Below are 27,902 nucleotides of genomic sequence, written 5' to 3' on the forward strand. Positions count from 1 at the left end.
TACGCACACAGAAAGCAATGATACACTTTTAGAAAAATAGCCCGAGAACTGATTATTGCTTAGTGCCCAGTGCATCAAGTTGATGGAGAACAGAACTTTCGTAAGTGCAAGAAATTGTCTAAACATTGGATCGGATTGGTTGTGCTACTGTGAAAATGTTGTACCCTATCCCACGACTTAAAATGTATGTTTTAAAGTTAAAGAATCATAATCAACGTCTGGTATTATAAAGAAAGTTCATTGCATTGCATCAACAGAAAAATCTAGTTTGTGAAATTTTATTGCATTTTCATACAGAAGACATCACCAATACTGCCACTTTGCACCACACAGCCAACACTATTTGTGGAACCACGGCACCCTCTCTGAGTACGCTTCTTTCTCACTTAAACCGGGCAGGTGGTACAACAGAGCATGAGATCTAAGACTGCTGCACAGCTCTGTCACAGACCCCCTGAGTGGTGTCCAAAACAAGGTAACTATGATGTCGCTTCCAGTGCCTGCAATACCAAATGCATGGCCTTCAACATTAGTGTTGATTACTCTGAGGTAGTCATTAATTGGGGAGTGCAATGTGGACACCGGGGTGATTGAGGATAACTTGAATAGCATAAGAATTGTGTTACCCCTTTAAGATGCAGTTTTGTCGGCAACAAGTCCTATTTAAAATGAAACATTGCGAGGTTTCCAGAACGTACTCTAGATTTCTGGATTGATTCAATACTTGCCTTGCATAAATATTTCCATACTGACTATAAAGCAATACTGGTACAGGACTAAACATTACAAGCAGAAACAAGGTCAAAGACATGAAAAACAAGTAATGTTCTGTCAACTCGTCCCGAATAATCACAGCGTTGTGAGAGCACTTGCAGGAATGACTGCGGTGTCAATGCGTCGTGCGGTCAAAGGTAGGGCGGGGAAGCCTGTTGCGGGGAAGCCTGTTGCGTCGTGCCGCTGGTGTCGGCTGGCCATGCAAGCGGAGGTGGACATTGAGACTGCTGCTCTGGGTGAAAGCGGCCGGGCAATGAGGGCACTGATACGGTCGCTCGCCGGTGTGCACCCGCTCGTGCGTCACCAGGTTGGTTCGCCACTTCGAAGCGTATGGGCACCAGCGACACTGGTGCCGCAAGGGCCTCGCTGACGACTTCGAACCGCCTTTCAGGGACAGCTGAGGCCTCTGCGTTGAAGCTGGTGGGCAGTCTGCATGTGGGAATGCAAAGGTAAATTAATTTCTTTCTTTTATTTTGCCTTTTGGTGTACTTGTATTACTATACATCTTCAGTTGGCTTTGTGCGACTGTAAATAAAAAGTGGTAAACTCGGCGGTAATGCAGTTCCACTCGACGTGAAAGCTGGGGAAGTGCGAAGCAGTGATTCACCAGTGTTTTCCTTGTGTTTAGCTATTCTTTTCACGATATTGGGATTAGCTTGCCTGCGCTGGCGAGCAACTTCAGCTTTTGGGGTGTGCACCGCTCGATCAGCCCTGCGTCGACGCTGTGTTTCACGGGCGAGTGCCCGCTGTTGCTCCAAGTGTGCTTGCTGTTCGGTGTACATGGCAGGAAAGAGCATCCCGGAGTGCGGGAACGGCTCTCTTTGAGTGCGCCCTAGCAGAATCTTTCTACTTGTGAGGCTGAGGCACCCTCTTGACTAGTTTCAGTATCAGCTTGGAATTTTCGATCGATTTTTTATTAATTTGCATTAATGAATGCATCATTTCATTGTTTTCCTTCGTTTATATTGTTTTATATTTTTTGGTTTAATTTTATCCATTTCTCAAGGAATATTATGGGAATTTTGTGTCTTACGTAGACCTTGTGTTGTGCGTGATGCCCACCGACGAGCAACGACATCCCGGGCCCCTACAGTGCTCCACAGCTAAAAGTTTGAGCCCTTCAGATCTTGATCTCGCTCATTGCTTACCGAGGGCATCGAATATGGAACCCTTCATACCACGAGGTCGCATAAGAGGCTTCAGTGGCCAGCTGCCAGCTTCTCAAATTTTTATTTTACATGACGCCTGCCACTTGGAGGACGTTCCATATGCACTGCCGTGTCTGTAAGTGGCGTTCTATTACACTCCCAGTGCTAGATCTAGAACACATACACAATAGAGTGGACTGGAAGATACCTCTTGTCGTAGCTCAATTGGTAGAGCACTGCACGTGTAACGTGCCAGTGGGTTCTGCTTTCACCAACCGTAATTTGTCTTTTCATCCACTCTCATTTTCCTTTTCCTAACTATTTCTACATTACGATTTTAAACCACTTAATTTCCCCTATGCTCTCTGTGGCTTTCGTGTAGTTTTAACGAGGAGTGCACAGGTTATGCAGCTAATTTTTTCTTGCAGTATAATGTTCGTTTTAGTGTGCTTCTGGTGAAATCTATTTGATGCTAGCAGCCTGACTATTCTCTATGTGAATCGTACCTGTTTGTATATGTTAGCAGCCCGCTTGTCCTTCCGTCTTCTTTTTCGGAACCAATCAACCTCACCTTAGTGTCTAGCTTTCAGACAAAGAAATCTAACTATATCGACATTTTCCTCACCTGCATAGCTCAGTACTAATTCCACCCACACACATCTTGTTGCTTATTCAGCTCAATAGGCCTTCAATGTCTTTATGGAGAACGCAACGCATTTAACAAATTGTCCCTACCTAATGTCATTTAATCCTGAAGCAGTCTACCAAAACCAATTATTTTGATTTTATACCTGTTTACATGCTGCTATAAACACGTATTGTTTACTCATAAAGAACTTGCTCCTTATTTAGTCTAGAATTTCAATATAGTAACAAAGTTTCATTAGTATAAAAATTAGGTTGGTGAACAATCCTACGTGGTTGCTGCCTTCTCTCATCCTACATAGTAGTTCATGGGATATTTCAGACAACTTACTTCACTGGTGCGTTCAGTGCAAATATAAACATAGAGCCCTGAAGTTATGGCTAGAGGTAGGCAAACAAAGCAATGCCAATAAAAATGTTGTTCTGATTTAACTTCTCATACACTGCGGAAATAAAAGGGGGGGAGTGCATTGCTTAGAAAGACAACAGACAGCAATGTGTTCAGCAGCAGTCAGTCACTGACAGGGTGCATTCATGCAAAACATTTTCACTAGGAAACTCGAGAGCAATGAAACCCACCTGTCGTTGTGCTCCCTTTCATACCTAGCAGGCAAGGCCATGGAAGCCATACGAGTAGTGCGGTTATACAAGTCTCACTCCATGCATATTGAAGGGCGCTGTTATTCATCTACAACACTTTCTACAAAATACCTTAAAGTGCAAAGTTAGGTCGAATTGCATTCAACTGTGCACCTTTGTGCGTCCAGTATGCGACATACCAAGTTTTGGTTGCCCGTGCAAGCAGCGTTCTGCTGGTTGTAATAACGTGCCACTCAGTGGTCCAAAAGTACGATGCGACACATCCTACCAAATGTTATGTTGAATTACACAATGCATACCTTGTTTTTGTTTCATACGTGACGCACAATTTTTCGGCCCGGAATGCGGTCAGTGAGAACTCATAGTATATTCATAGTACTGCCTGCTATGTATGAAACGGAGTATTGCACCACATCAAGGAACAGCCTGCAAATTGAAGTTATCACTACTATTTAAGGACAACAAAAGAAAGCAAGTGGCAGACAAGTGCCCGAAACGGATAGGAAAGAGACGAGAAGTCATGCCCCGAGCAGAACAAAAATTGCGAGCACTTAAAAAGCTATGCATGCACACATAATAAAACCACAAGCTTCCTCATGTCGAGACGGCGTGAATCAGCACCGAGCCTTCTTCAACAAGTGAACACCTGAAACCATTGTAAGAAGAAAAACGCAATTTCAGAACCATAAACAAATTAGCTTTCTAAAGCACTGTCACAGTGAGAGGAATACTAAAAGTCAAGTTTAAAGGCAAAGTAAGGGAAAATATTACGCCAAGCTAGATTGGAAGATTAGGCTTCTCTAATGATGAATTAGTAATTCATAGCGAGAACAGCTTTTGTAAGTAGGAAAATTACAAAAATAGAAAATCAGAATGGTTCCACCTGCTGTGGAATATTGTACATTTTATGTGACATCAACACTGGTTGATTCATAAAGAGCATTAGAGAGGTAGGTGAGGTAGAGATCACGTCAACTCGTCCATTCTGACACAGAGGGTTTAAATTGACGACCAGCAGAGGGACGGACCTTCAGGAGCTTATGCAAAAAAGTGACATATATGCACACAGAAACAAAATGATACACTTTTAGAAAAATAATCTGTCAATTTATCTAAACTTCCTATTTTCCTTTAGTGACCTTTTAACCATTGTCAGAGAATAGATTACTCCTTATTGTCCAGAGGATTAGGTTGACGAAGAACAGAGCTTTTGTAAGTGCAAAAAGTTGCCTAAGCATTGCATCAGATCGGTTTCGCCACTGTGAAAATGTTGCACCCTATCGCACGACTTAACATGCACGGTTTAAAATTAAAGAGTCATAATGAACATCTGATATTATAAAGATTATTGTAGATGTAGCGTGCATGTGTGTCACATGATGTAATTTCGTAAACACAAGTAAACAAAGATCGGCAACATGAACCGATATTCATCCCCTTTAGCCACAGTTTTGTCGGTAAAAAGTCCTATTTAAAATGAAACAAGCACCGCGAGGTTTCCAGAATGTACTCTAGCATTCTGGACGAATTCAATACTTCCCTTACATGAATATTCCCATGCTGATTGCAATGCAATACTGGCACAGGCATAAACATTGCAAGCAGAAACAAGGATAAAGCCATGACAAAGCATGAAAGCTGTTGTACACAATTGTGAATGAGCTACACAGCTTGCTCACAACACCACAGGTAGTCTGCAATGCACCAAACAACATAATCAACAGTACCTCCTGTTGCAGAAGCAGTTACAATGAGCACTACAAAAAAACTCGTAACCTGATAAGGTCACAACTTGGATCTCCCTCTACGAACAATAGGGAGCAGCTATTACAAAACAAGTCATGTTCTGTCAACTCCTCCAGAATAATCACAGCCTCGTGAGAGCACTTGCAGGAATGACTATGGTGTCAAGTCTCATGCAGTCAAAGGCAGAGCGGGGAAGCCTCTTGCGTCGTGCCACTGGTGTCGGCTGGCCATGCAAGCGGAGGTGGACATTGAGACTGCCGCTCTGGGTGAAAGCGGTCGGGCAGTGAGGGCACTGATAGGGTCGCTCACCGGTGTGCACCCGTTCGTGCGTCACCAGGTTGGTTCACCACTTCGAAGCATATGTGCGCACAAGCGACACTGGTGCCACAAGGGCCTTGGTGACGACCCCGGACCGCCTTCCAGGGACAGCTGAGGCTTCTGCGTTGAAGCTGGTGGGCAGTCTGCATGTGGGAATGCAAAAATAAATTAATTTCTTTCTTTTCTTTTGCCTTTTGGTGTACTTGTATTACTATCATCTTCAGTTGGCTTTGTGTGACTATAAATAAAGAAGATCAAGCCCTACAGCTTCTTGTTCTCGCTCATTGCGTAACGAGAGCTTCGAATATGGAACCCTTCTTGCCATGAGGTCACATACGAGGTTTCACTGGCCAGCTGCCAGCTCCTAAAATTTTTATTGTACACGACGCCTGCCACTGAGAGGACATTCCATTTCCACTGCCGTGTCTGTAAGTGGCGTTCTATCACACTCCCAGTGCTAGATCTAGAACACATACACAATAGAGTGGACAGAGAAACACCTGTTTTCGTAGCTCAATTGGTAAAGCAGTGCACGTGCAACGTGCCAGTGAGTTCAGCTCTCGCCAACTATAATTTGTCTTTTCACTTACTCTCACTTTCCTTTTCCTAATTGCCTATACATTATCATTATAAAGCACTGAATTTCCCGTATGCTTTCATTGGCTCCATTGTCCATGGCTTTCATGTAGTTGTAACGAGCAGTGTACGTACAGGTTACGAAGCTAATCTTTTCTTTCAGTGTAACGTGTGTTGTTGTGAGCTTCTGGTGATGTTAGCAGCCTGATTGAGTGACACGTTTGTGTTAAGGTGATTTCAATAGAATAAGAATCATGTCGTCCCCTTTATCGCAATTTTCTTGTACATTGGATAGCAATGATAGTGCTACTATGAACATATCGTACCCTACCCCATGACTTAACAAGTATGGCAAGAAGTTGAAAGATTATCATCACCTGAGATTGAAAAGAGAGTTGATTACACTTAATCAACAACAAAAAAAGAAAACAGCTTGGCCAATTTTATTAGATTTCACAGCTATTTCACAGATCCTACCGGTGGTGTCCAAAACATGGTGCTTACGATGTCGCTTACATTGCCTGCAATATGCTCAAGCATGGCCTTCAAGATTAGTTTCCGTTACCCTGAAGGAGCCATTAATTGTGGAGTGTAATGTGGACACCTGGGTGATTGAGGGTGACTTGTATAGCATAAGAATAGTGCGTTCTCCTTTCATTTTCATCATCACATTTTCTCTGCAACAAGTCATCTTTACAATGAAACAATCACTGCGAGGTTTACAAAACATACTCTAGCATTCTGGAGATATTCAAAAATTGCCTTACATGAATACTGCTATGCAGACTATAATGCAATACTGGTACAGGACTAAACATTGGAAGCAGAAACAAAGTCAAAGCCAAGACAAGGCACAATAGTTACTGTACACAATGGTGAAAGAGCTACACTATCTTTTTCACGTTATCACAGGTAGTCTACAATGCACCAAACAGCTTAATCAAAAGTACCTTCTGTTGCAGAAACAGTTACAATAAATAGTGCAAAAAAGTATGACCGTGCAAGTAACTGTAGAGTACTTGCACACAGCTGTTTATGTTACAACGCGAAGTGCAACACAGTACATGTCTTGCATCTGACATTGTAAAACAATGCTTGCGTGTGTTTGAGTGTCCAGTGATAGTTAGCTTTTTTTGTATCAGCGTACATGCAAGAGTGTGCTTATTTGTGCATGTCACGTTACATTTGTTTACAATAAAAATGTGGATCAAGTCGAACTTTCCAAATTTGTTTTTTTAGCCATTATAGATTGATTACATCACAACTTGATCTCTCCTCCACATGAGGGAGCACCTATTACAAAACAAGCCACACTTTGTCAATTCCTCTAATAATCACCACCTTTTTGTAAGCACTTGTAGAAAAAACAGTTGATTATTCGGACAAGTAAGAATAAATTTGAGTACATTTTTACCCATACGAATGAAGCTCATAGTACCACCTCTTCAATTAAGCAAACTCGTTTTCTGTTAATGAAAGACAAAATAACATTGAAGCTGTCACTCTGGATAATTCATACTATGTATGGAACAAGTACGCTAGAAGCAACCTCTTGAGAGAACAAGCTACAATGAACTCTGTAGGCGTTGCCCAATGGTTCTGGAAAAAATAGTTTTTAATATTGCACGGAAAGAATGCGGGATAATTTTCAACATCAATCGATAGGTTCCCAGGGTAATCTACTCAGCTCACAACCAATGCAGACCAAGGCGACAAGCTGAAATGTCACAGGGCTGAGCACGTCACACCTTGCCTCCAGCATTTATTATTTATTATTACTTATTATTGCAAAGTACCTCTATAGGCTCTATTCCGAGGGTATTACATACGGTGGGGGGGTCATAAACCAGGTAATACATAAATACAAACATATTCGCAGGCAAGGCAATACATCAGATGGCACAAGAAATTACATGTTAAGCAAGAGCAAATTTTTTATTAAAGTGCATTACAAGCAGCAGATACAGTAATACAATTATATACAAAGATAATGCTCAATAGAGCTGTACAATTTGCATAAAAAAATATAAGAAAAAAAATGCAGGAAATGCAGAAAATGCATCACGAGTGACAACAGGTGTCGCTTACAGGCTTATGAAATTTATGGGGGTCAGCAACAGTGACTATGCAGGGTGACAAATTATTCCAATCGATTATTGTTTAAAATATGAAGGACTGGATGAAATGGCGCATGTGACATGAGAAGCGCTTTATATTGCAGGAATGGCTGCGTCAGGAAAAGATTACAGAAGGTGTTTCAAAGAAATCTACAAAAAGCAAGTCGTGATTGTAAAGCATACAAAAAAAGTTAGAGCCGAGCAATTTGTCAGCAGCGTGCAAGGTTCTCCGAGTTCAGCACGCCCTTTTAGTGCCGTTATGCTTGAGTGTTCGGGACGCTGACCACATGCGTAGTCAGGGTACCAAACAGCTGACATGTTTGTTAGTCTGCCCAAGTGTGAAGGAGCGTGTTTCATGTTCCGTTACAGCAAGCCAAGAGAACGGTTTGTTGAAGCTAGGGTGTGCTCAATGTGCATTTTCCATGTTAAATTTAACGTTAAATGAACACCGAGATATTTGTAGGAAGGCGCATGCTTTATTAACTACTTGTTAATCAAGTAAGTATTTAGAATTGGGCTTGTACAGTTAGTGAAAGAGACAAATTTAGTCTTATAAAATTTAAGTGGCATTACCCATGATGAGCACAACCCATTAATCACGTCTAGGCTGGATTGAAGAACAGCCCAGTCAGTGTCACATGAAATTATACGGCATACAATGCAGTTGTCAGCAAACAATAAAATTTTTGAAGAAACATGGTTAGGGTAGAGGCAAGTTTTGAAGGGGCAGCTTTCTTTGGCTCTTGTCCCACTTTGCAGTTTGTCAGTTTCTGGCCGTTTACTGCCAACTAGGGACACTGGATGTCACTAGGTGCTATAGACACTGAAGGAAGGTAACAGCAAACATGCCTATAAAACCCTTTTATGGTGGCCATGTATTTTCACTTTAGTTGATTGAGGTTGCTTTATTTCACCATATTGGCACACCAGTACATAACAAGATGTACCTAAATGGTGAGGATAATGGGAAAAAGCTGCATTTTAGCAGCTTGAGTAGCCCCCCCCACCTCCCCTTGCGTCCTGTGTAACGAAAAATTAACTTTGCACATAAAACGAGAAGATATGTCAGCTTACAGGAATCTCTAAAGCACACCGATCTATTATAGGAAGGGTGATTTATATTTAATGAATTCTTTGATTAATTTTATTTGATTTACTTTAAAGAATTCCTTGATTTAGCCACTAAGTATTTGCCATTGGGCGCTTGCCCATTCTATGTAAATCTCCCAGAATGAGTATGCCCCCCCCTAAGATTCCTACATAAAACTCGGCAATACAAACCAACCCAGTCTTTGTATAGCATCACATGGAAGAATGCCAACATTTTACTAATACATGAGAAGGGAGACGTTGCAAGAATTGAATAATTATATACGCCCATTAGCTTGCAGTCAGTATTGTATAAAATGTTCACAAAGATAATAACTTCAAATGGAATCAAGGTAACACTTGACTTCTATCAGCCAAGAGAACAGGCTGGCTTCAGGAAGGGACATTCTACAATTGATCACATCCATGTGATCAATCAGGTAATTGACAATACTGCAGAGTACACTCAACCTCTCTATATGGATTCCATAAATTGTGAAAAGGCATTTGATTCAGTACATGTACCAGCAGTCATGGAGGCATTGCGTAATCAAAGATTACAGAAGATGTATATACGTGGATATCTTGGGAAACATCTACAAAGATTCCACAGCCATCTTGCTTCTCGAAAAGAACAGTGGAAGATTACCTATCAAGAAAGGCATTCAAGCAAGCAGACACAATCTCTCCAATGCTATTCACTGCATGCTTGGAAGAAACATTCCAAGCTATTATACTGGGAAGGCTTAGGAGTCAGCATCTCTCAAGCCACACAAAGAAATGCAAGAGTGAGTGCTGAACTGGGCTGGTTGGTGCATGATGCAGGGAATCGAATAGCGCAAAAGACGGCATGCACTGACATCAGTAGCACTGACTAAAGACCAGTCATTATTGCCTATCAACTGCAATACTATAAAGCAGAGAGAATCTCTACAGAAAGAAGTCCCGCACTGTTCAGTGTATGATTCCCTTCGAAACAAAGAACTCTTTTGTTTACTTAAACATATGAATAAAGCTATTGGTATCACAGTTCATTGTGCTGATCCTTCATCCTGACTAGCAGCGCAATCTCATTGCAGTTAAAATGAACTTCACAGACATTTTTCGGCATCACTGGCGATTATATCTTTCAAAACTGCTCACAAAAAGGAGATCATTAAACCATTGTCACATGCATCTGGTTTAAAGTAGACAGTTGCATGTTGTCGATTGAGTGAATGAATGCTTTATTCGTCCCAATCAATTAGGGAATGGACTGCTGACAAAAAAGCTACAAAAAAGTAACTTGAGGACATCTGATTTGAACCATTTCTTTTGGTTAAATTCTGGGCAAGGTAAAAGCTGATGTCAATAGGGCGGGACATGACATCTCAAGATAAATCATGGCAATGATGTGGGCATGAGAGCCTAACGTGTAAGGCAGAAATTAAAGGGTTTGTTGCGAAAAAACCAGGCAATTACAACACCAGGTGGCCCTCTGGGAGTCTCCAAAATGAGGATGAAATGACAAAATAAAAAAATGAAAGCAGAAGAAATGTCGAAGAGAGATAAACCAGAAGCAAACATGTATACCACACAGCTTGAACCTGCTATCATATAAATTGAGTGTGTGTTTTCTTGAAGACTCTGCACCTATAAGTGGAGAATTGAAAGCAGCCATGACAAATGTTTTCTCAATTATTTAGTGTCAACTTTCTGAGGTCAGTGAACATGAAACTGTAGCAAGAGAATGTTTTTTGTTTTGTTTTTTAAGGTGCCATCAGCCATACTAGGAGCCAGATTCCGGAACAGTCACTATTGGTGATAAAGTATGCCGGCTGCCAAAGCCGCTGAAAGTGTGCATGTGGAAAGAAATAGCACAGCATCCATCAGCACGACTTCATGTCATGCAGTGCGCAAGTGTACCGACTGAGTGCCCACAGCTGCAGCAAGCTACAAAACTGGACAGAAGTTATGTCCCGCAAGAAATCATACACCAACTTTGCAGGAAGGTCCACATGGTCAGAAAAAACTGGGGACTTTTCACTAGGGAATCTTGCTTCTGAATATGGCTTTGCCTGATCTCTAGCAACTTCTTCTTTAGAAGCCTGATCTCTAGAACTTCTTCTTAAGAACATCTCTAGCGGCTTCTTGCTGGGGAACCTTGCTTCTAAATTGGCTTTTGCCTGGATACCATGAAGGATGACATGGTTTGCTCCGTTTAACTGCTGCTTAAACTTCCATCCAAAAGGGGTCATAGCGGGCAATACAGAGTTCATAATGACGAAGCGCAAGTTTTTAGGGGCGAAGCACCTTAGGGCCGAGCCTTGTCCCTCCCTCGTTGTCCATAGCTCTGGCTTGCATGGAGACTGCTAGGGGCACTGCGGTGCACAAGGGCGTTCGCTCCCAACGCGCGCTCTCTTTCTGTCTCGTCCATAGCTCTGGTTTGCATGCAGTCCGCTAGGGGCGCTGCGGTGCACAAGGGCGTTCTTTCCCGACGCGCGCTCTTTCTCTCTTCAGCCATGGATAACAGTCGCTTCTGATAATGGCACGCCCGCTATGGATGAAAAGGCGAGAGTGGCGGCTCAACTGCAAGCAGAGTCGAGGGCTCGCAAAGCTGCTGCAGCACGGCGACACAGACAACCAGTGGACCCGGAGTCTAGGGCTCGTGAAGCTGCAGCAAAACGGCAATGCCGGCAAGCGGACCCGGAGCTGAGGGCTCGCGAAGCTGCTACAGCAAAACAGTAGAGTAGAGAACGCTTCCGGCGTTTTGCCGCCACTTGCCGGCGTAGTGCTTGAACCAAGCATCGGCACCACCAACCTCAGGTAGAGAGGTTTCGGTGTTTTGCCACCGCTTCCCGTGCTCTCGCATGTACGGGGATTCACGGTTACCCAAATGATCCCCCGGTGCTTCGCCCACTCATCATCATTCACTTCGTGGATATGCGATGATTTTTTTTGTCGTCAGTGTCACTGGGATGCACCTAACATAAGGTCTGTCGCTTTGCAGTGCCAGGGCCATCGACGACGGGAGGAGTACGTGCCACATAAGCACACACTGCGTATGCACTGCCCAGTTATGGACAAGAACTGCCATATAACCTGCGAATTAATATATTACTATACAATGAGTTCGCAGTAACGTGTAATTTTTAATTTATCTGCAGCCTCTTAAGCGGCATCTACTCTACATCTACAAAACAGAACCAAGTTGCAGAATTACATGCCACAGCATTGTGCAAAGTTATATAATTGCTGTGGCGGCTAACAGCTCAGCTTACTTTCACAAAACAACATGCTGGCAACACTGTCATTGTCAGAGTGTTCATCATAACACTTGTTAAATAACTGACACACTAAAGATTTCTCTAAAGAACACACTACCGTCCTCCACCCACTACTTTCACTTCACAGCAAATATGCGTGGAACTAATGAGCTCATCAAAGTACAGCAGGCCCTCCACTGCAAAATGTGCACCACAATGGTAGCCCAATACTTAGGAAACCAAGTTTGCATGGGCACAATATCCTCTCGCTTTTCCCTTTGAATTGAGAAAGATTGTGGCTGCATTATGAGCAGACAAAGTGCTTCCTGCATGCTCTTCACTAACTGAAGAAGCACTGCAACAACTCGATCCTGCATGGCCAGCAGTGCATGTCTAAAAATATATCATTTATTTTCTCTGCCTTTTTCCACCATAGTGCAGTGTAATGACAGCACAGAGATTTAACACAGTTCACTTAAGAGCGGAACGCATTTGTGAGCTCTGTCAAAATGTCACATTGGTCGCTGCACAAGTTGCCTTGGAGCAACTTGTGGAATATAGTGCCTGCTGGAAGTACTCGATCACATTGGGTAGCGCTGATCAATGGCTTCCATCAAATGTAGAAGCAAATCCCTGCAGTGTAAGTGGCCATTCATAGATAGCCCCCACAGCAAAATCAGATGAGACTCGGACAGAAATGTAGTCATCTTGCAACCATTGCCGACGAGGTGGCCCTTGACATTCTGCCTGCAGCTTTCTATCTTTTTGCCTGTACTGGTAATCAGGTCCACGATGTATATACTATTTACAGTCTCCCATTGCAGGACTTGCAGATGCCATAGGAGTCAATTAAATAGTCAAACGTATAGCTTCACTGGCTTTACTCAGCAATAAAACAATAACAAAACATAGACGTTTCGCCACCTATGCGGGAGGCATCGTCAGTACACAAATGGCGTCCCATGAAAGAGTACATCAACTTATATCTTGCCGTAAACATCCGGCAAAGGACCACGATTACTGTTGCATGCATTTTGATTATGACGGATGAACCATGATTCGATGAATTTCTTTGGGCCCCATCGTTGTTCCCGTGCCAGCGTCGTCACATTATCGAAATCGAACACGTCTCCTTTCGTCAGGCAGTGGTCGACTAATTCCATCTTGGCACGTGTTGAATGTGTGGCTTTGGTGACGTCCCTGGCGTGTTCCTTGATGCGAGTATGACGTCGTCGCCCGGTCTCACCGATGTAGCAGGCATCACAGTCCATACAGTTAACTTTGTACACAACTCTGCTTTGTTCGTCGGAGGGGGTGCAGTCCTTTGGTTTTGGGAACACATTAGCCAGTGTGTGCATGGGTTTAAACACAGTCCTAACGCTCAGAGGTCGCAAGGCCCCACGCACAGATTCTGACACGCCGCAGACATACAGGATGCACACAACAGAATTTTCATTATTAGCCCTGCTCTCGCGAGGTCTTTGCATGTGGCGCCGCGTGTCATCGACAAACCGCTGAGGGTAGCTCCGTTTATTCAGGACAGTGGCAACATTAGTTTCTTCATGCTTCCTCAGGGTCTGTGTCGACGACAGCGCGTCGCAACGTGACAGAAGTGTACGGGCAACAGCATATTTGTGCTCCGCAGTGTGGTGCGAGTAAAAACTCAGCACATTGCCACTGTCGCAAGGTTTGCGGTATACGGATGTCGCCAATGAACCGCCCTCGTTCTGACGCACCAGCACATCTAGAAACGCCAAAGTGTCACCATCTTCCATTTCACAAGTGAATTGAATGGCAGGATGAACACTATTGAGTGCATCATGCATAGCCTGCAGATTGTGCTTTTCTACAATGACGAAAGTGTCATCTACATAACGGCAGTACATTTTCACAGGGAAGGGCAAGGTGGACAGACATAAAGTTTCCACGTGTTGCATCAAAAGATCTGCCACGATTACCGACACAGGGCTGCCCATCGGGACACCTTCTATTTGGTGGTAGACAGTTCCGCCAAAAGTGAAATATGTTTGCTTTAAGCAAAACCTCAGTAAAATCATGATATCCTCTACAGTCAGCGAAGTTCGACTTGTCAAAGTACAAACATCTTGTAGGCGTTTCTCGATTACATCGGTAGCCAGTTTTATCGGCACATTGGTGAATAAAGACGTGACATCAAAAGACGCCATAACATCCGCGTCACTCAGCTGCTGCTGACGTATCGCGGTAACGAATTCTTTGGAATTCTTAACCGTGAACGTGTTTCCCTCCGCAAGAGGATTTAAAATTTCAACTAAGAACTTTGACAAGTTGTGTGTCGGAGATCCCACAAAAGATACAATAGGTCTCAGGGGACAGCCATCTTTGTGAACTTTTGGCAGTCCGTACGCTCTCGGCGTTGCACCATCAAACGAGAAGAGACGGCGGTATAACGACTGGTCCACCATTCCTTTCGTTTTTAGCCTACGTAAGTAGTCCACTAATTGTCTTTCAGTACTTAAAGTAGGATCGTGCTGCATCTTTTCAAAGTGCAAAGGATCATCCAAAATTTCTTGCATTTTTCCTTCATAGTCCTTTCGGTCCATGACAACAATGCCTTTACCCTTATCGGCTTCCAGGACCACGACAGAAGGGTCGGACCTCAGATCCTCAAGTGCAGGACATTCACTACTAGTAAGATTTGAACGAGGCGTTCTGGAATTAGCCAATATGTTCACAATGCGGCTACGAGCAAGGGCTACAGCCGCAGTATCTTTCATGTGATGGAAAGCATTCCTCCGTTTCTACGATAATGTCACGTTTTGGAATCACCCGCGGTGCTACAGCAAAGTTCATCCCTTTTGAAAGAACACTCACATGGTCCCGAGACAGCTGTTTCCGAGACAGGTTCTGTATGCTGGTGGCCTCAGTGTGTCGTTGCGGAAGACTGGGTAGCAAAACGGACAGTTTCTTGTCATGGGCATGCGTGCATTTCTCTCGTTCAAGAGTTTCCGCCCTTGCTCTTGCTTCGAGAACCTCACTGAAGTCGGCAGCGTGTAGTTTCATGCGGAGATATGCCTCGGGTGCATAAACTTTACGTCTTGCCTGGATGATTAGCTGCTTGTTCTCCTGAATTCGGGCCTTTAAGGAACCCCTGCTGAAGTCTCTTGCGAGCTTGCGTCCGTAGGGTGTGTCGACCAGTGGCCGGCAGTGCAGGCTTTTGGGAACCACGTTGCTATTGAGGCACCTGTCGTTGAAACGCAGGTGGCAGTCCTGACGGACAATTTTCGTCGCGTAAATTGTCCGTTAGCTTACGACTCCATGCCTGAAGCTGATGTACGTCTGCGGGTCAACCAGCAGAGCATCTACCACAGCCTTTATGCTCGTGGCCTACCTTCCTGGCCTACGCTCCTACCCAGTCCTGCCACATCTCCTGACCGCCTGTCTCAGTGGAAGGCCCTAGTCGCAGCGGATGCTCGCCACCTGCATCATTCCAGCCTTTGATATGCTCTGACACTCCATCTCTAATTAGGGCAACGTGTGAACTTTGATGTCTGACTTGCGTAGTTTGGAATTAATTTATGAATTTATATCTAGCATGTTTCTAGTTCCTATTTTGTTAATGTGCTATGTCCTGGAAGACTTATAAAATGTGCCTGTGTGTGTGTGACAGAGAGCGTACACTGCATTGTTTTGTCCGAAATTGGCTCTTACTTACAACTTGCAGCGGTAAACATACCCACACCATGCCATAATGGCATCCGCACAACAGGATGAAGCTGTTCCCTGTCATACAAGCACACAATCAAGGCTATGGACACCCGCGAATTAATTGAACTCGGGGGTTGTCAGGGCCAGAGCTAAGAGAGTAGATAACAGACAAAGAAAAGTGCCATCGCATTAAGAGGGCAGTGGCGCATGAGCGGCTTGCTGCCAATTGTGCGTCGTTGGAACAAGCTCGAGCAGAAGCGGAGGAGCGCAGCCTTTAAGTACGCATCAAGCTCGCTGAAATTGGCGCAGCCCAAGAGGACAGAACGCATGTAGAAGCCAGTGAAACTGCACAAGCAGTTTGTTCACAAACAACTAATGCACGCAAGTTTTTCCCACAATTTGAACACGCCCGAGACAACTTGGACGCTTACCTGAAAGGATCTGAGTGCGTCTCTACCAGCCAAGACTGGGAGAAATCGCAGTGGGCCATTGCACTTTGGCAGACTGTCTCGGCAAGACTATGTCGATTATGATAAAGTCAAAATAGCTTTGCTGCAACGTTTTTATTTCCCGGCGATAGATTACCGCGAATGTTTCCGCGCCTACGAACCACAGAGCGTAGAGATAGCTACGCAGCGTGTAGCTAGGATGAGAGGATACTTCAATAGGTGGTCAGAGCTATTAGAGGCACCTCAAATGTTCCAAGGCCTTGCCGAGTTGGTCATCATGGAACAGTTCCTAGAAAACTGCAATAAAAAAACTTGTGGCATTTTTCCTCGAGCAGGATTGCCGCACCTTGTGTGCTGCCACAGAGGCAGTTGATCAATTTATGGATGCCCAAAAACAAAGAAATTTGGATAACTCAAGGAGGATTCTGAAATGAATAGTACTTCAAGTCAAAAAGTTTGCCAGGAAGGTGTTGGCACAACTTCAAAGTGCTTCTTGTGTGGTAGGGCAGGCCACACATCTCCAAATTGTCGAGCTAAAACGAAAACTTTTGCATAAAATGCCGTCAAGACAAACATGAGGTGAAACTTTGCTCAGAAAAAGGGTCGAGGCAGGATGAAACGTCTGGTAGAATTGCGCAGCCCATGACCAAAGCTATGGACCAAATAGATGATGTCGAATTTGTGCCGTCCGGAAGGATGCCAGGAGACGAAAGTGATGCAAGGCCTCTTCAGAAGGATTTAATAAGCACAATACATAAAGCAGTGCTTCAGCCAAGTCAGAGGGTGCCTGGAGGGGGGGGGGTAGTGGGGGGAGGTCAATCCCTTCATTTTTCAAGGAAGGGCTCGGCTCCCCCTTGGCAAGTCAACTGTACCACTGCAGCACCTGTTCAACAAGCACTAGATGTGATTTTATTACCAGTAGTGTCTTCTGCATACCTGCCAAGTTCGGAGAAACTAAATCCTCCGGGAGATCTTCCGACCGGGCGGGGGGGGGGGGGTCAGTCGGTTATACAACCCCCCCCCCTCCCCCAATGTCAATATTTTCAAGTGCTCCCAGAAGAACTTCCTTACAATTTTATTTACAGATATACAAATGACCACATGAACATCAAGGTCTCACTTTTGCAAGCATTTCGTTGTTGCTAATTTTGCCTTCAAACATCCTTTACAATTTAATTAAATTCTCGGATCTTGCGTCTGACAACCACCATCTGATTATGAGGCACGCCGTAGTGGGGGAACTCCGGATTAATTTCGACCACCTGGGAGTTCTTTTACGTGCACCTAAATATAAGGTGCACAGGCGTTTTGCATTTCGCCGCCAACGAAATGCGGCCACCGCGGCCGAGGTTTGATCCCGTGAACTCGTGGTTAGCAGCGTAATGCTAAAGCCACTAAGCAACCACGACAGGTGTTCAAAAATTCTTCAGATAATGATTGATTGTAAGAAATTCCATTTCTTTCACATTTTGCGAGGTTGACATTTTCCAGCGTCCTGAACGAGCGGCACATGGACGAGCGGCGCTGCGTCCTCGTATTTTTCACCATGTTAAATTACTGCTCGCACTCTGTATTGCTGTGTGGTATCAACAAAATATCCAGCGTCACTTCGGCTGAGCACTACATTAAAAATACTTGAAGATACTTTTTGCGCTAGCGCTCCTTGCTTTTAAAGTCATGACTGACCGTAGGCCTATGCAATGTCAGAGCGGCTGACGCCGAGGAGAACTGAAGGAGAGTCTAGTGTTGCTAGTTGTGGAAGGCGGCATTCGCTGGCTAGATGATTGAGACTAGGACCACTAGGGCACCCAACAACCCCGTCAGCATAAGGATTGGCTCTGCGGTTAACGAAATAGCGCATGTATAAGGTTTCCCTACTACTTTCTTAACAATGTCTTGCGCGATGAACTTCTAACCGGATTAGATTGTGTTGGATTTTTTTTTTTCTAATGTGGCCTGACAAAGCGCTGGACGCGGGAACAGGACACAACAGCAATTTCCGGGAGATTTTTCTGTCAACTGTACAACCAGAAGAAATGGTCCAAATCCGGGAGTCTCCCGGGTAATCCGAGAGACTTTTGTGCGAGGCAATTCTAAGTCTCCAATTTTTCTATTAATAATGTAATCGCGATTAATCGGTTGATGTGGCACGAGCAAAAACAGGAAAGCAGGTATTGTCGTACTGCTGCATGAAATTCCTCGAGGCATTGCACATGACCATTACCACCTTTGTTCAACTAAGATTCTTGGCACAGCATACTGTTTCATGAGTCACCTGAGTGTGAAGCTACCTGTTTGTGAATTAGTGAAGGTTCACCATGGTTTCTTTAGGTTACCAGCTAATTTTCATCCATTTAGTTATGCATTACGAGTGGTGTATTATACCAAAGACTCGGGCATTTTGTACACTTTGGTAGGTAAGTACGGTACCTTCCGGTGTACAAGACGCATTTTTTTTTCAGAATTTTTTGTCGGTGCATCTTATAGAATGGTGCAACTTAGGTACTTTTTTTCCCCGGGAAAACTGCCAGTCAAAATCGGATTCGATGTTATGGCCACGCGAAGCGCGCTGGTTGACGTAATTGCTGCGTGTTCTGTGCGCGCTATCGAGGTGCCTGGTTCTTCTCGTGACCGAGTTCCCGAGCGCCGTGCGAGAAGGATGGAGCAGCAACGCAAGCAGCGGCAGGCCGACCGCGAGTCGGTTGACCCCGAATTCGTCGCATCTGCAGATCGCTGTCAAGATACGGTGCGCGCCGCTGCGCAAACTACGCAGTTGCTACCAGAGTACAACCCCCCCCCCCACCCTCCCTCCTGCACTGCCTTCCCACTTTCCTCCCTTGTGCGCGATTCGGCTCACCGTCGGACACTTTCACTCGCACATACAGCGTTTCACGTGCGGGGACGATGTTATCGCCCTTGGACTTCATACGGAACATCGCGGCAACCACGACAGCAGAAATGCACCTGGAGCAGAAATATATGGCACCCATACACTTGTGTGTGACCTGCATTCACGGAAGGAAACGTCACGATTTTTTTTAAGCACTTACCAAACAAAGAGGTGCGCCTTATACGCCGGTGCAGCTTATATACTTTTTTTTCCGGAAAAGATGCCGGTTTGAGGGGGGCGCATCTTATACAAAAGTGCAACTTATAGACCGGAAAATATGGTAGGTGTGAAACCGTAAAATATATTGTTGTAGCGCCTGAGGTTGTCAATGAAGCAAGGCAACTGTGTTGCAGCTAGACTTATTTGCTTTGAGTTCATGTATCTTGAACCCTTAACCACCCGAGGCTATTTTAGAAAAAACGTTATCAAAATGCCAGTTTTTTTCCTGTTTGATTGAATCGACACATTAAATAAATGGCCGAAATACACTCAGAATAATATATATATTTGCAGAACAGCCATAAAAATTTGTTTAATTGTAGAGAAAAAAAAGGGAATGTGAAAGGCAGCACATATATGTATGATCGTGTGTGAATGCTGGTGGTGGCCTGTAGCAACGGGCGGGTTTAGCCTGGTGAACAAAGCCAATAATTGTTCCGCCCGAGCATCTCTTGGGTGTGCACTATTGACCCTTATCACGGAGCAGCTTGTTCTCGAGAAACAAGATGGCACTTTTGGCAGTGCGGCGCACATTGCTTCAGTGGAAGTGCACGAATACGAAATCATAACTGTTTCTGTACCATCAGCTGTCGAAAATGCAACTAGGTTTTCGCTCACACACTGTGCTCCATTCATGCTGCGCAATGTGGAGCGGTGGATTGAAGACATGTGCAGTAGTTGGCTGCAAAAATATTAAGGAATGGAATGAATCTGTGTGACCAAGTTCCCAGACCGTTGTTACATATGGACAGTCTCTGCTGCTGGCCATTGTCAATGCACGACACTCCTCGTGGATAAACAAATTTGACTCATCTGCCAGCATTGTATCGCTAACCTGAAAAAAAAAAAAAGAAGACTTCGACCCCAGAACGTAGGCAAGAGTGAGTACCACGCGTTAAACAATGACAAAGCGAGTAGCGCCACTTCCTGGCATGGTAAGTTTCGTACACATTATCTACATACATCTATCCCAACTCGCACGCAAACTTCAGACACTCTATTGCCAACGTATTAAGAATATGTGAATGGGCACACACTTGAATTAATGCGCCAAAGCATGGGTGACAGCAACTACACCGACAGCACACAAATGGTCGAAGATGCACGTTTCGCGAGGGTCCACAGGAGTAAGCAAGTTACTAGCGATAATACGTCTTTGCTATAAGCCATTACAAAGTACAGAACAGCTACGTTCCAAGCCTTGTGTGCAGCAAGAACAAATCTATTGCAACTGAGCACACCCGTGAGGAATTAGGCAGAAAACAATCAGATCCACACCGATGAAGTTCACCGAGTCGGAAGGGTGACAAGCTGCTGCTGCAAAGTATTTGCCAAATAAATAACAAAGAGCAGACACATTAATCCTGATTTAATTCATTAGCGGAAAGTTTGGATAGCTTGGAATACATTTTTAGCCTCGCTTTTAGAACAAGCATTATATACACTGCTTGTGCCGTTTGGACCTGCATCCCTTAAATGGATACAGACACAAAAGTTGGCGGGTGGTTTTTTGCGTCGTAACAAAAGCTGAACTGTTGAAAATGACAAATACAACAAGCTGCTTTGAAAAAAAGAACGAGGAACATCTTTTTTTGCAATTTTCTATTGCACCTTGTCTCCAAGCAGCCACCGGCAGAAGCTGAAATTTGACGTCATAACACCCACCCCCGCGTGCGCGCTCGGCCTAGGTTGGCCACAGCCTTTGCAGTGTTTCCGGAGGTGTCAGTCCCTTGAAGGGTTTGTTTAACCCCTTTGGGCAACCTTCGCACGCGGTCCGTCTGAAACATTATCCCCGTCGGCGCTCCATGCAGGTGGTGCGTCTTACATGCACCTTCCTGCGGTCGTCGTTCGGTAGTGACGCATTTGTCGAGGCGCAAGGAAATGCCCAGACATTGCTGTTATAACAGCATCGTCGGTCATGACACGTCGACGCACGTTTCCCAGAAACAAGAAGGTGCGTAAACTTTGGATACCTGCCTGTCAGCCATCACGCCCAGCCTGGAGACCTCTAAAAAATGACTTCATTTGTGCGCACCACTTCGTCGACGTGATTATGTGACCAGCCTGGCTGTGCTGAAAAGCCTTGGCATGCCGCTCAAAAGGCAACGCCTAAAGCCTGACGCTTTGCCATCGGTCTTCTCACAAAAACGCAAGACAGAAATGATCAGTGGCGCGTTTGAAAAGAGGAGGTGAAAAGATGTCGATACTGTTTTCGTTCACTTGCAACCTTCTTGAGCAGTGTCAGGGCGAGGCTGGGGTGAGATGCCCGAGGCTGGGCACGAAGGCAGTAATGTCTTTAAAAATATTGGTAAAGCATTGTAAAACAATACAAGGCTAGCGAGCGCGACTCACGAGATCAGTCCTACATGACCGCGGGACAGACACACACACAGCAGCTCTGCTTCTCCACAGGCTAAAAGAAGAAAAAAACTGGGGAGAACGCCAGACAGGTGCTGCCATCTGTCGGGTGGCTGGCGAAGTGGGCGTGAGAGTTAGGGACGTACTGATACCTCACAGCAGTTGCTCACGCCAATGGCATAAACTACTATTCAGTCATCCACGCAGTGCTGAAGTACCCCGCAGCTGCCTCGCCTGCGTGCGCTCTTGAAAAAGCAAGTTTACAGAGGAAATGACAAATAATTCTTGCACAAATGTCTGGTTCAGAGTGAAATCTTCGCGCTACGGTTCACGAAAACCTGACCGGCACTTCCACGGCCGCCTGCTCTTCTTTGTCGCTTGACGCGGAAGGCTCGTAATCGTAAGTGGTAATATTTCTTGTCAAGTTGGAATGGTCCTCGTCTTCAGACGTGTACTCATCGCTGGTAGAGGCGCCAGAACTCGAATCCATGCTCGCGATGATGGCGTCGGCGCACTTCGAATGACCGCGGCTGGCCGGCTGGCTATCCAACGAGGGTGTCATGACGTCACGCCTTCCAACTCCTGCGGGTCGGGCGGCGAGGCCCGCGCTCACAAAAACACCAAAAATAAAGCCATTGGCTCAAAAATGAGCTAAGTGACCACTTCTTTTCGGTGTAATCACACACTGAGGATTCATTTTCAGCATTTTCGTAAAACTTTCAGATTTTGTGTCCGTATTCCTTTAATGAACTCCAATAGCACTTACATTTCCCCTGAAGCTGTCGCCAAAGCTTCATGTTGTCCACCCTGCCAGTGTCTACGATATCTCCCGAAACCGAGGTTTCCTCAGCCTATCGGGGCGTCATGTACATACATTGTAAACACTGAAGCAACGGAGGCACCTGAGACAAGCAATTGACGTGTCACCACGTGATTAAACATGACAGCACCCGCGGGATCACCGCAAAGAAGGTGAATACTGGTCTCCACCCTATAAGGGCCCCCCACTCTACTGAAGGGAGACTTTAAATGACAGATACAAGAAAAATAACCATCCCAGTAATATGCTTGTGGCAGGGGAAGTGGTAACTGGATATAGAGTTTCAGTTCTATGACACACAGGCAGCAATACAGTCGTGGCAAGCTGTAGCCTAGTCTCACAAGTGTCCTTCACCTGCGAGCAATAGGCCATGATCCCGGGTCACCTGTTGTCCCCTTATATTACAGGAGAGACGTTGGTGAGCCGTATGTAATCACCTATTTATGATGTAATTCTGGGGAACATTACAGGAGCCTGTGAACCAGGTGATACTGACTCTACATGGAAGTTTGCTGAAACAAAGGTACCAAGGGGTGTACATCAAGCACACTTTTCAGACCCGTCTGATCTACTAGAGGAGGACGTGCTCGCCGAAGCTGCTAAAGGCCTGAAGAATACAAACATGTCAAAGACTAGCTTTTAGAAGAACGGTGTGACCAAGGAAGACCTTAAAAAGGCACAAAGGGAGAATGCCAGTCTGAAAATCTGCTTTCAGAAGATTAGCCAATTTGACCGTGAAGGAAGAAAATGAAAATTCTATCGCTCAAAGGAAGTTTTATATAAACGATATGAACTGTCAACTGGTATTGGATTCAAGGAAGTAGTTATTCCCTCGGCGTTACGTTAGCAGGTCTTCAAGACTGCACATGAAAGTGCACTAGCTGGAAACCAAGGCACAAAACGAAATACTGATCAGATTCCAGAAGCGTTCTATTGATCCGGAATCCAAGAAGATGTCAAGAGATTTGCAAGTTCCAGTGTATGTGCCAGTAAACCGTGCCAAAGGGCAAAGCAGGAAAATCGCCCTTCGAAAGGGTAGCCTTCGACATAGTCGGTCCCTTGTCACCTCCATACCTTATAGTGGTAAGTGATATGTCCTGACAGTAGTAGACTTCACTATGAGGTATGCAGATGCGGTTACTTTGGATAAAATTGATTGGTATCTATTTTGGAGAGAATAATACAGATTTTCTCACAGGTTGGTTTTCGACGCAAAATATTCTGTGATTGAAGCTCGTCATTCACGTCAGGTTTAATGATAGAAGAGATCAATGACTTAATGTCAATCAAACAGATGCAAACAGCTCCTCACCACTTAATGAGCAATGGGTTGATCAAACATTTCAATGGCACCCTCAGGCAGATCTTAAGAATGATCGGCCAAGAAAAGCTTCAATTCTAGGAAAGTTACTTGGCTCTGTTGCTTTTTGCAAGATGCCACAGTAGAGCCTGGGCTTCTCGCACTTCGATTTACTACATGGACATTATGTACGTGGCCCTGTCCCCGTGATGAAGGAACTATGAACGAATGACAACCTCAAAAATGAAGTGATGACCACTTACAAATATATTCCACAGTTAAGAGAAAAGCTGGATACGACAACAAGGCTTGCTATGAGAAACTCCAGGAGGCGCAAAAGTCAAAAGAGGCACTACGACTTACACGCTTCACACCACCAGCTAAAGGTGGGAGAGAAGGCACTCATTCTTCTACCCATGAGCCACAACAGACTTGCTACATTGGAAAAGCCCTTTTCGTGTTGTCGCAAGACAAGATGACGATTATATGTTAGACCTTGAACATGAGAAACAGCTGTTCCATGTGAATATGCTGAAGGCATACAAAGATCGTGAACCGACACAAAAAACAACTTTTGCAGCTAGCTGTGTGGCTGTCGAAGATTCGGGATCCCCCAATGCACTCCTAACATTCAATGTCAAAGGGTGAAATAACATTATAAGTGTGCCATTGTCGAAGGAATTTACCACAGCAGCAGATTAACGAATTGCTGCAACAATACGGAGAAGTTTTTCAAAGCATGCCTGGAGCGAGAGCTGTGGTACATTGCAGCTTACAACAACCAGCAGTCCCTCTTGACAATTCACAGTATCCCATCCCTTTTGCTTTGAAAGAAGTCAATGAAATCCAGTAGATGTTAGAACTTGGTGTCATCAAAAGGTTGTCATCTCCATTTAATTCTCTTCTGGTACTCATGAAAAAGTCCAATGGCTGATATGACATTCGTCAGTTGAACAACATGCTTATTCTAGATGCAGAGCCAATGCCACAAACTGATATGGTTTTTGCCGAAGCAACACAATGCGCTACTTCTCACAGTTCGATCTGGTCATAGGATATTGGCAAGTCCCTCTCACTGAACAGTCTAACAAGGAAACGGCATTTTCAACAATATCAAGTCACAAACAGTTCCATTTCATGCCTTTTGGCATTGAAACTGCATCAGCAATTTTTACTAATTTAATAAGGAATGTACTAGAAGGAATTCCAAATGTCCAGCACTACACTGACAACATTCTAGTGGCGGCTGACACTTCGGAGGAATACATGGTTAAACTAGAAATGATGCTAAAAAGGTTCAAGGAATGTGAGCTCACGAATAAAGCCAGAGAAGTGCCAGATCAGGGCAAAAAAAATTACATTTCTTGGACATGTGATAGGTTTCAGTGCGATTGAACCAATGCCCCCCCAGCGGAACAACCTCGCACCAAAAACCATGTCCGGGCTTTCCTTGGTCTAGCTGGTTATTGCCGTCAATTCATTGAGCAATATGCTCTAATAGCTCAGCCGTTAACAGAACTTACACGAAAACAAGCACCAAAGAATGTGTACTGGATACCAAAAGGAGAGATAGCGTTTTAGAAACTCAATATTGCACCATTGCAGCAAACAATACTCCAAGCACCTGACTTTTCAAAGAAGTTTAAACTTCGTACAAATGCATCAGACACTGCACTGGAAGCTGTACTGAAGTAAGAACCTGAAGGAATTCTGCACCCTATTTCATATGCCAGTAAAAAAACTACTTCAACGAGAAACGAAGTATGCCACTATTGAGCGAGAATATCCTGCTCTTGTGTGGGCAATCCGTATGTGTGTGACAAAGAGTGTACACTTCATTGTTTTGTCAGAAATTGGTTGTTACTTACAAGTTCCAGAACTTGCAGCGGTGAACGTACCTACACTGTGACAGCGTCATTCATCACTGCAAATCTTGGCCCCTGGTGGCTGCCATGATGGGGCCTAGTGTCACCACATCTCAGTGGTCTACATGGAAGAGTCACAGCTTGCCTGTAGTGGCACTGACCATGCTAAAGATGCATGGTCCTCGATCAGCAACACCACCGAAGTCTCTGCAGGACATTGTCACTCTTCAACGGGTGGCTGTACTTGCGATGGAGGCAGTCTTAAACTTGCAGCACCTTGCCTAGGCCATAGAGCAGAGGCAGCATCAACAGGTCAACCTAGAAGACTTCACAAGCATAGTTCTGCTAGTCCGCAAGGTTGTGCTCAGACAGAGGGAACAAGTTCCTGATATCTTCCTTCATGGGCGAACCACTGACGCTTGATCTTGCTCATGCAGTAAGAGGGCCAGATGACTTCGGACCAGGAGAGGTGGCCATTTGGTCGGCCGAGGCAGCCTGTACTGATCTTCTTTGTACTGAGCTTCTTTGGCCTGTGCAGTTCAACGGTGCCAATGATGCTGGCGGCATCTGTTGTACTAGAAGGCAGGCACACGTCCTTTCGGAGACTTCATATTGAGTAACTATTACGCTTTTGCGGATTTGGGTCGTCCAGGTTGAGGCACAGGTAATCTTTGCACATGCCCCTACATTCCGCCACCAGCGCTAGACCTGGCACGTTGATGGAGTGCAATGGATGTACAGCCCTTGAAGTTGGGAAGTATAGAGGCATACATAGGTCAGTAAAAGCACAGTGACTAGTTCAGAATTAAATTCTGGTGTTTTACGCGTCAAAACCACAATATGATTATGAGTGGGGGACTCCGGATTAATTTTGACCACCTGGTGTTCTTTAACGTGTCGTACACGGGCGTTTTTGCATTTCGCCCTCATCGAAACGCGGCCTCCCCGGCCGGGATTTGATCCCGCGACCTCGTGCTTAGCAGCGCAATGCCACAGCCGCTAAGCCACCAAGGCGGGTGTTGTGAAAAGTTCAGCGGTACTCACCGTTGTGGTAGGCAAGAACTTCGCAAAGGAAGGCAAGTGTTGCTCTGCATACATCTTTACATCTACGATCACAACAGAAAGTGCAGTGAATAAAATATGTACACTAGAGAATAGAAAAATAGGTAACTCGGAGTGCATGGCGCCCGTTCCATGCCGAAACTATAGTGCCTAGAACCGAAACAATCGAAACGGTAGAGTAAAAGAGGGTCTGCGTTGCGGCTGCCTTGTGACGCCGTATGCAAGGCTTCCCACCACTACTACTTTACGAGGAGCGAAAAATACACAACACCCTTTTTTTCTCTTTTTTTTTTTTTCCTTCGTCATACAGTCTTTAAAATGAGAGAATAAGCGAGCCGCTAGTTTTAGAACGAAACGAGAAAACAAGGACACACACTCATGAGAGAAGTAAATTTAAGCGCGACCACCCAGTTGTTGTGTACACTCTCACTGTTTACGTCAGAACACATGTATTTTTATACTCGCACATGGGTGAGAAAGCAAGCGCTCATGCACCATCTTCAGAAGCAGGCAGAGTTTACTAAAAGCGGTAAAGCCACTTTGTAGTGCAGGCACTTGCGAAACGACGCATGCATCCAGACTTTGGAAAAAGGACATACCTAAGCGTCAGCATGTAAAACTTGCAACAGTTCACCCAGTTCAACGGCCATCACGAAACACTATCCACACACACAGCAAATAAGCGACACCGCGCATGATCGAGCAACAAATTGAAAACGAGCGGCAGGGTCAAGGGGGCGCAGCATGGAGGAAGTATTTTTTACCTCCATGGGGCGCAGAGCGCAGCGTTAAGCCAGCGGGTAGTAGAGTCAACTTGCCACAACCCTGCTATATACGACTTCATATGTCCATGCAGTCCATGACATATTTCGGCTGCAATTTTTTGCAAATACAGTTTGGAAAAGCATGGCCTTCGAGATTAACGTTTGTTGCACAGAGCAACCCATGGAGGAAGGAAAAAGTATTTTTTACCTCCATGGAGCAACCCACAAAG

General features: G+C 44.8%; 1 protein-coding gene across 4 annotated transcripts; it reads right to left on the reverse strand.

Annotated features, from left to right (window-relative positions):
- Window positions 1–27,637, reverse strand: LOC125940821 (uncharacterized). Of its 4 annotated transcripts, none has more exons than XM_049657415.1 (4): window positions 27,508–27,637; window positions 26,891–26,952; window positions 5,223–5,374; window positions 1–1,203 (listed from the first exon to the last, which is right to left on the reverse strand). In XM_049657415.1, the coding sequence occupies exons 2-4, from the start codon at window positions 26,942–26,944 to the stop codon at window positions 906–908; spliced, it is 504 nt and encodes a 167-aa protein (XP_049513372.1). In that variant the 5' UTR covers window positions 26,945–26,952; window positions 27,508–27,637; the 3' UTR covers window positions 1–905. The 4 variants fall into 4 exon arrangements, with proteins under 4 accessions (XP_049513372.1, XP_049513371.1, XP_049513370.1 ...); XM_049657414.1 differs by having other exon boundaries at window positions 27,504–27,637; XM_049657413.1 differs by having other exon boundaries at window positions 27,543–27,624.
- Window positions 27,638–27,902: the final 265 nt, after the last annotated feature.

This window comes from Dermacentor silvarum, chromosome 10 (assembly GCF_013339745.2).
Source record: "Dermacentor silvarum isolate Dsil-2018 chromosome 10, BIME_Dsil_1.4, whole genome shotgun sequence".
Taxonomy (NCBI): domain Eukaryota; kingdom Metazoa; phylum Arthropoda; class Arachnida; order Ixodida; family Ixodidae; genus Dermacentor; species Dermacentor silvarum.

Bases quoted from the DNA above. Each gene is read 5' to 3' on its own strand.
- LOC125940821 (XM_049657412.1), bottom strand. From the start codon at position 27,028: ATGCACTCCGAGTTACCTATTTTTCTATTCTCTAGTGTACATATTTTA. The intron at 5,375-26,890 runs GTGAGTACCGCT...TCCCACATGCAG, and splicing joins AGTTCTTGCCTACCACAACG to ACTGCCCACCAGCTTCAACG. The intron at 1,204-5,222 runs GTGAGCGACCCT...TCCCACATGCAG, and splicing joins GCACGAACGGGTGCACACCG to ACTGCCCACCAGCTTCAACG.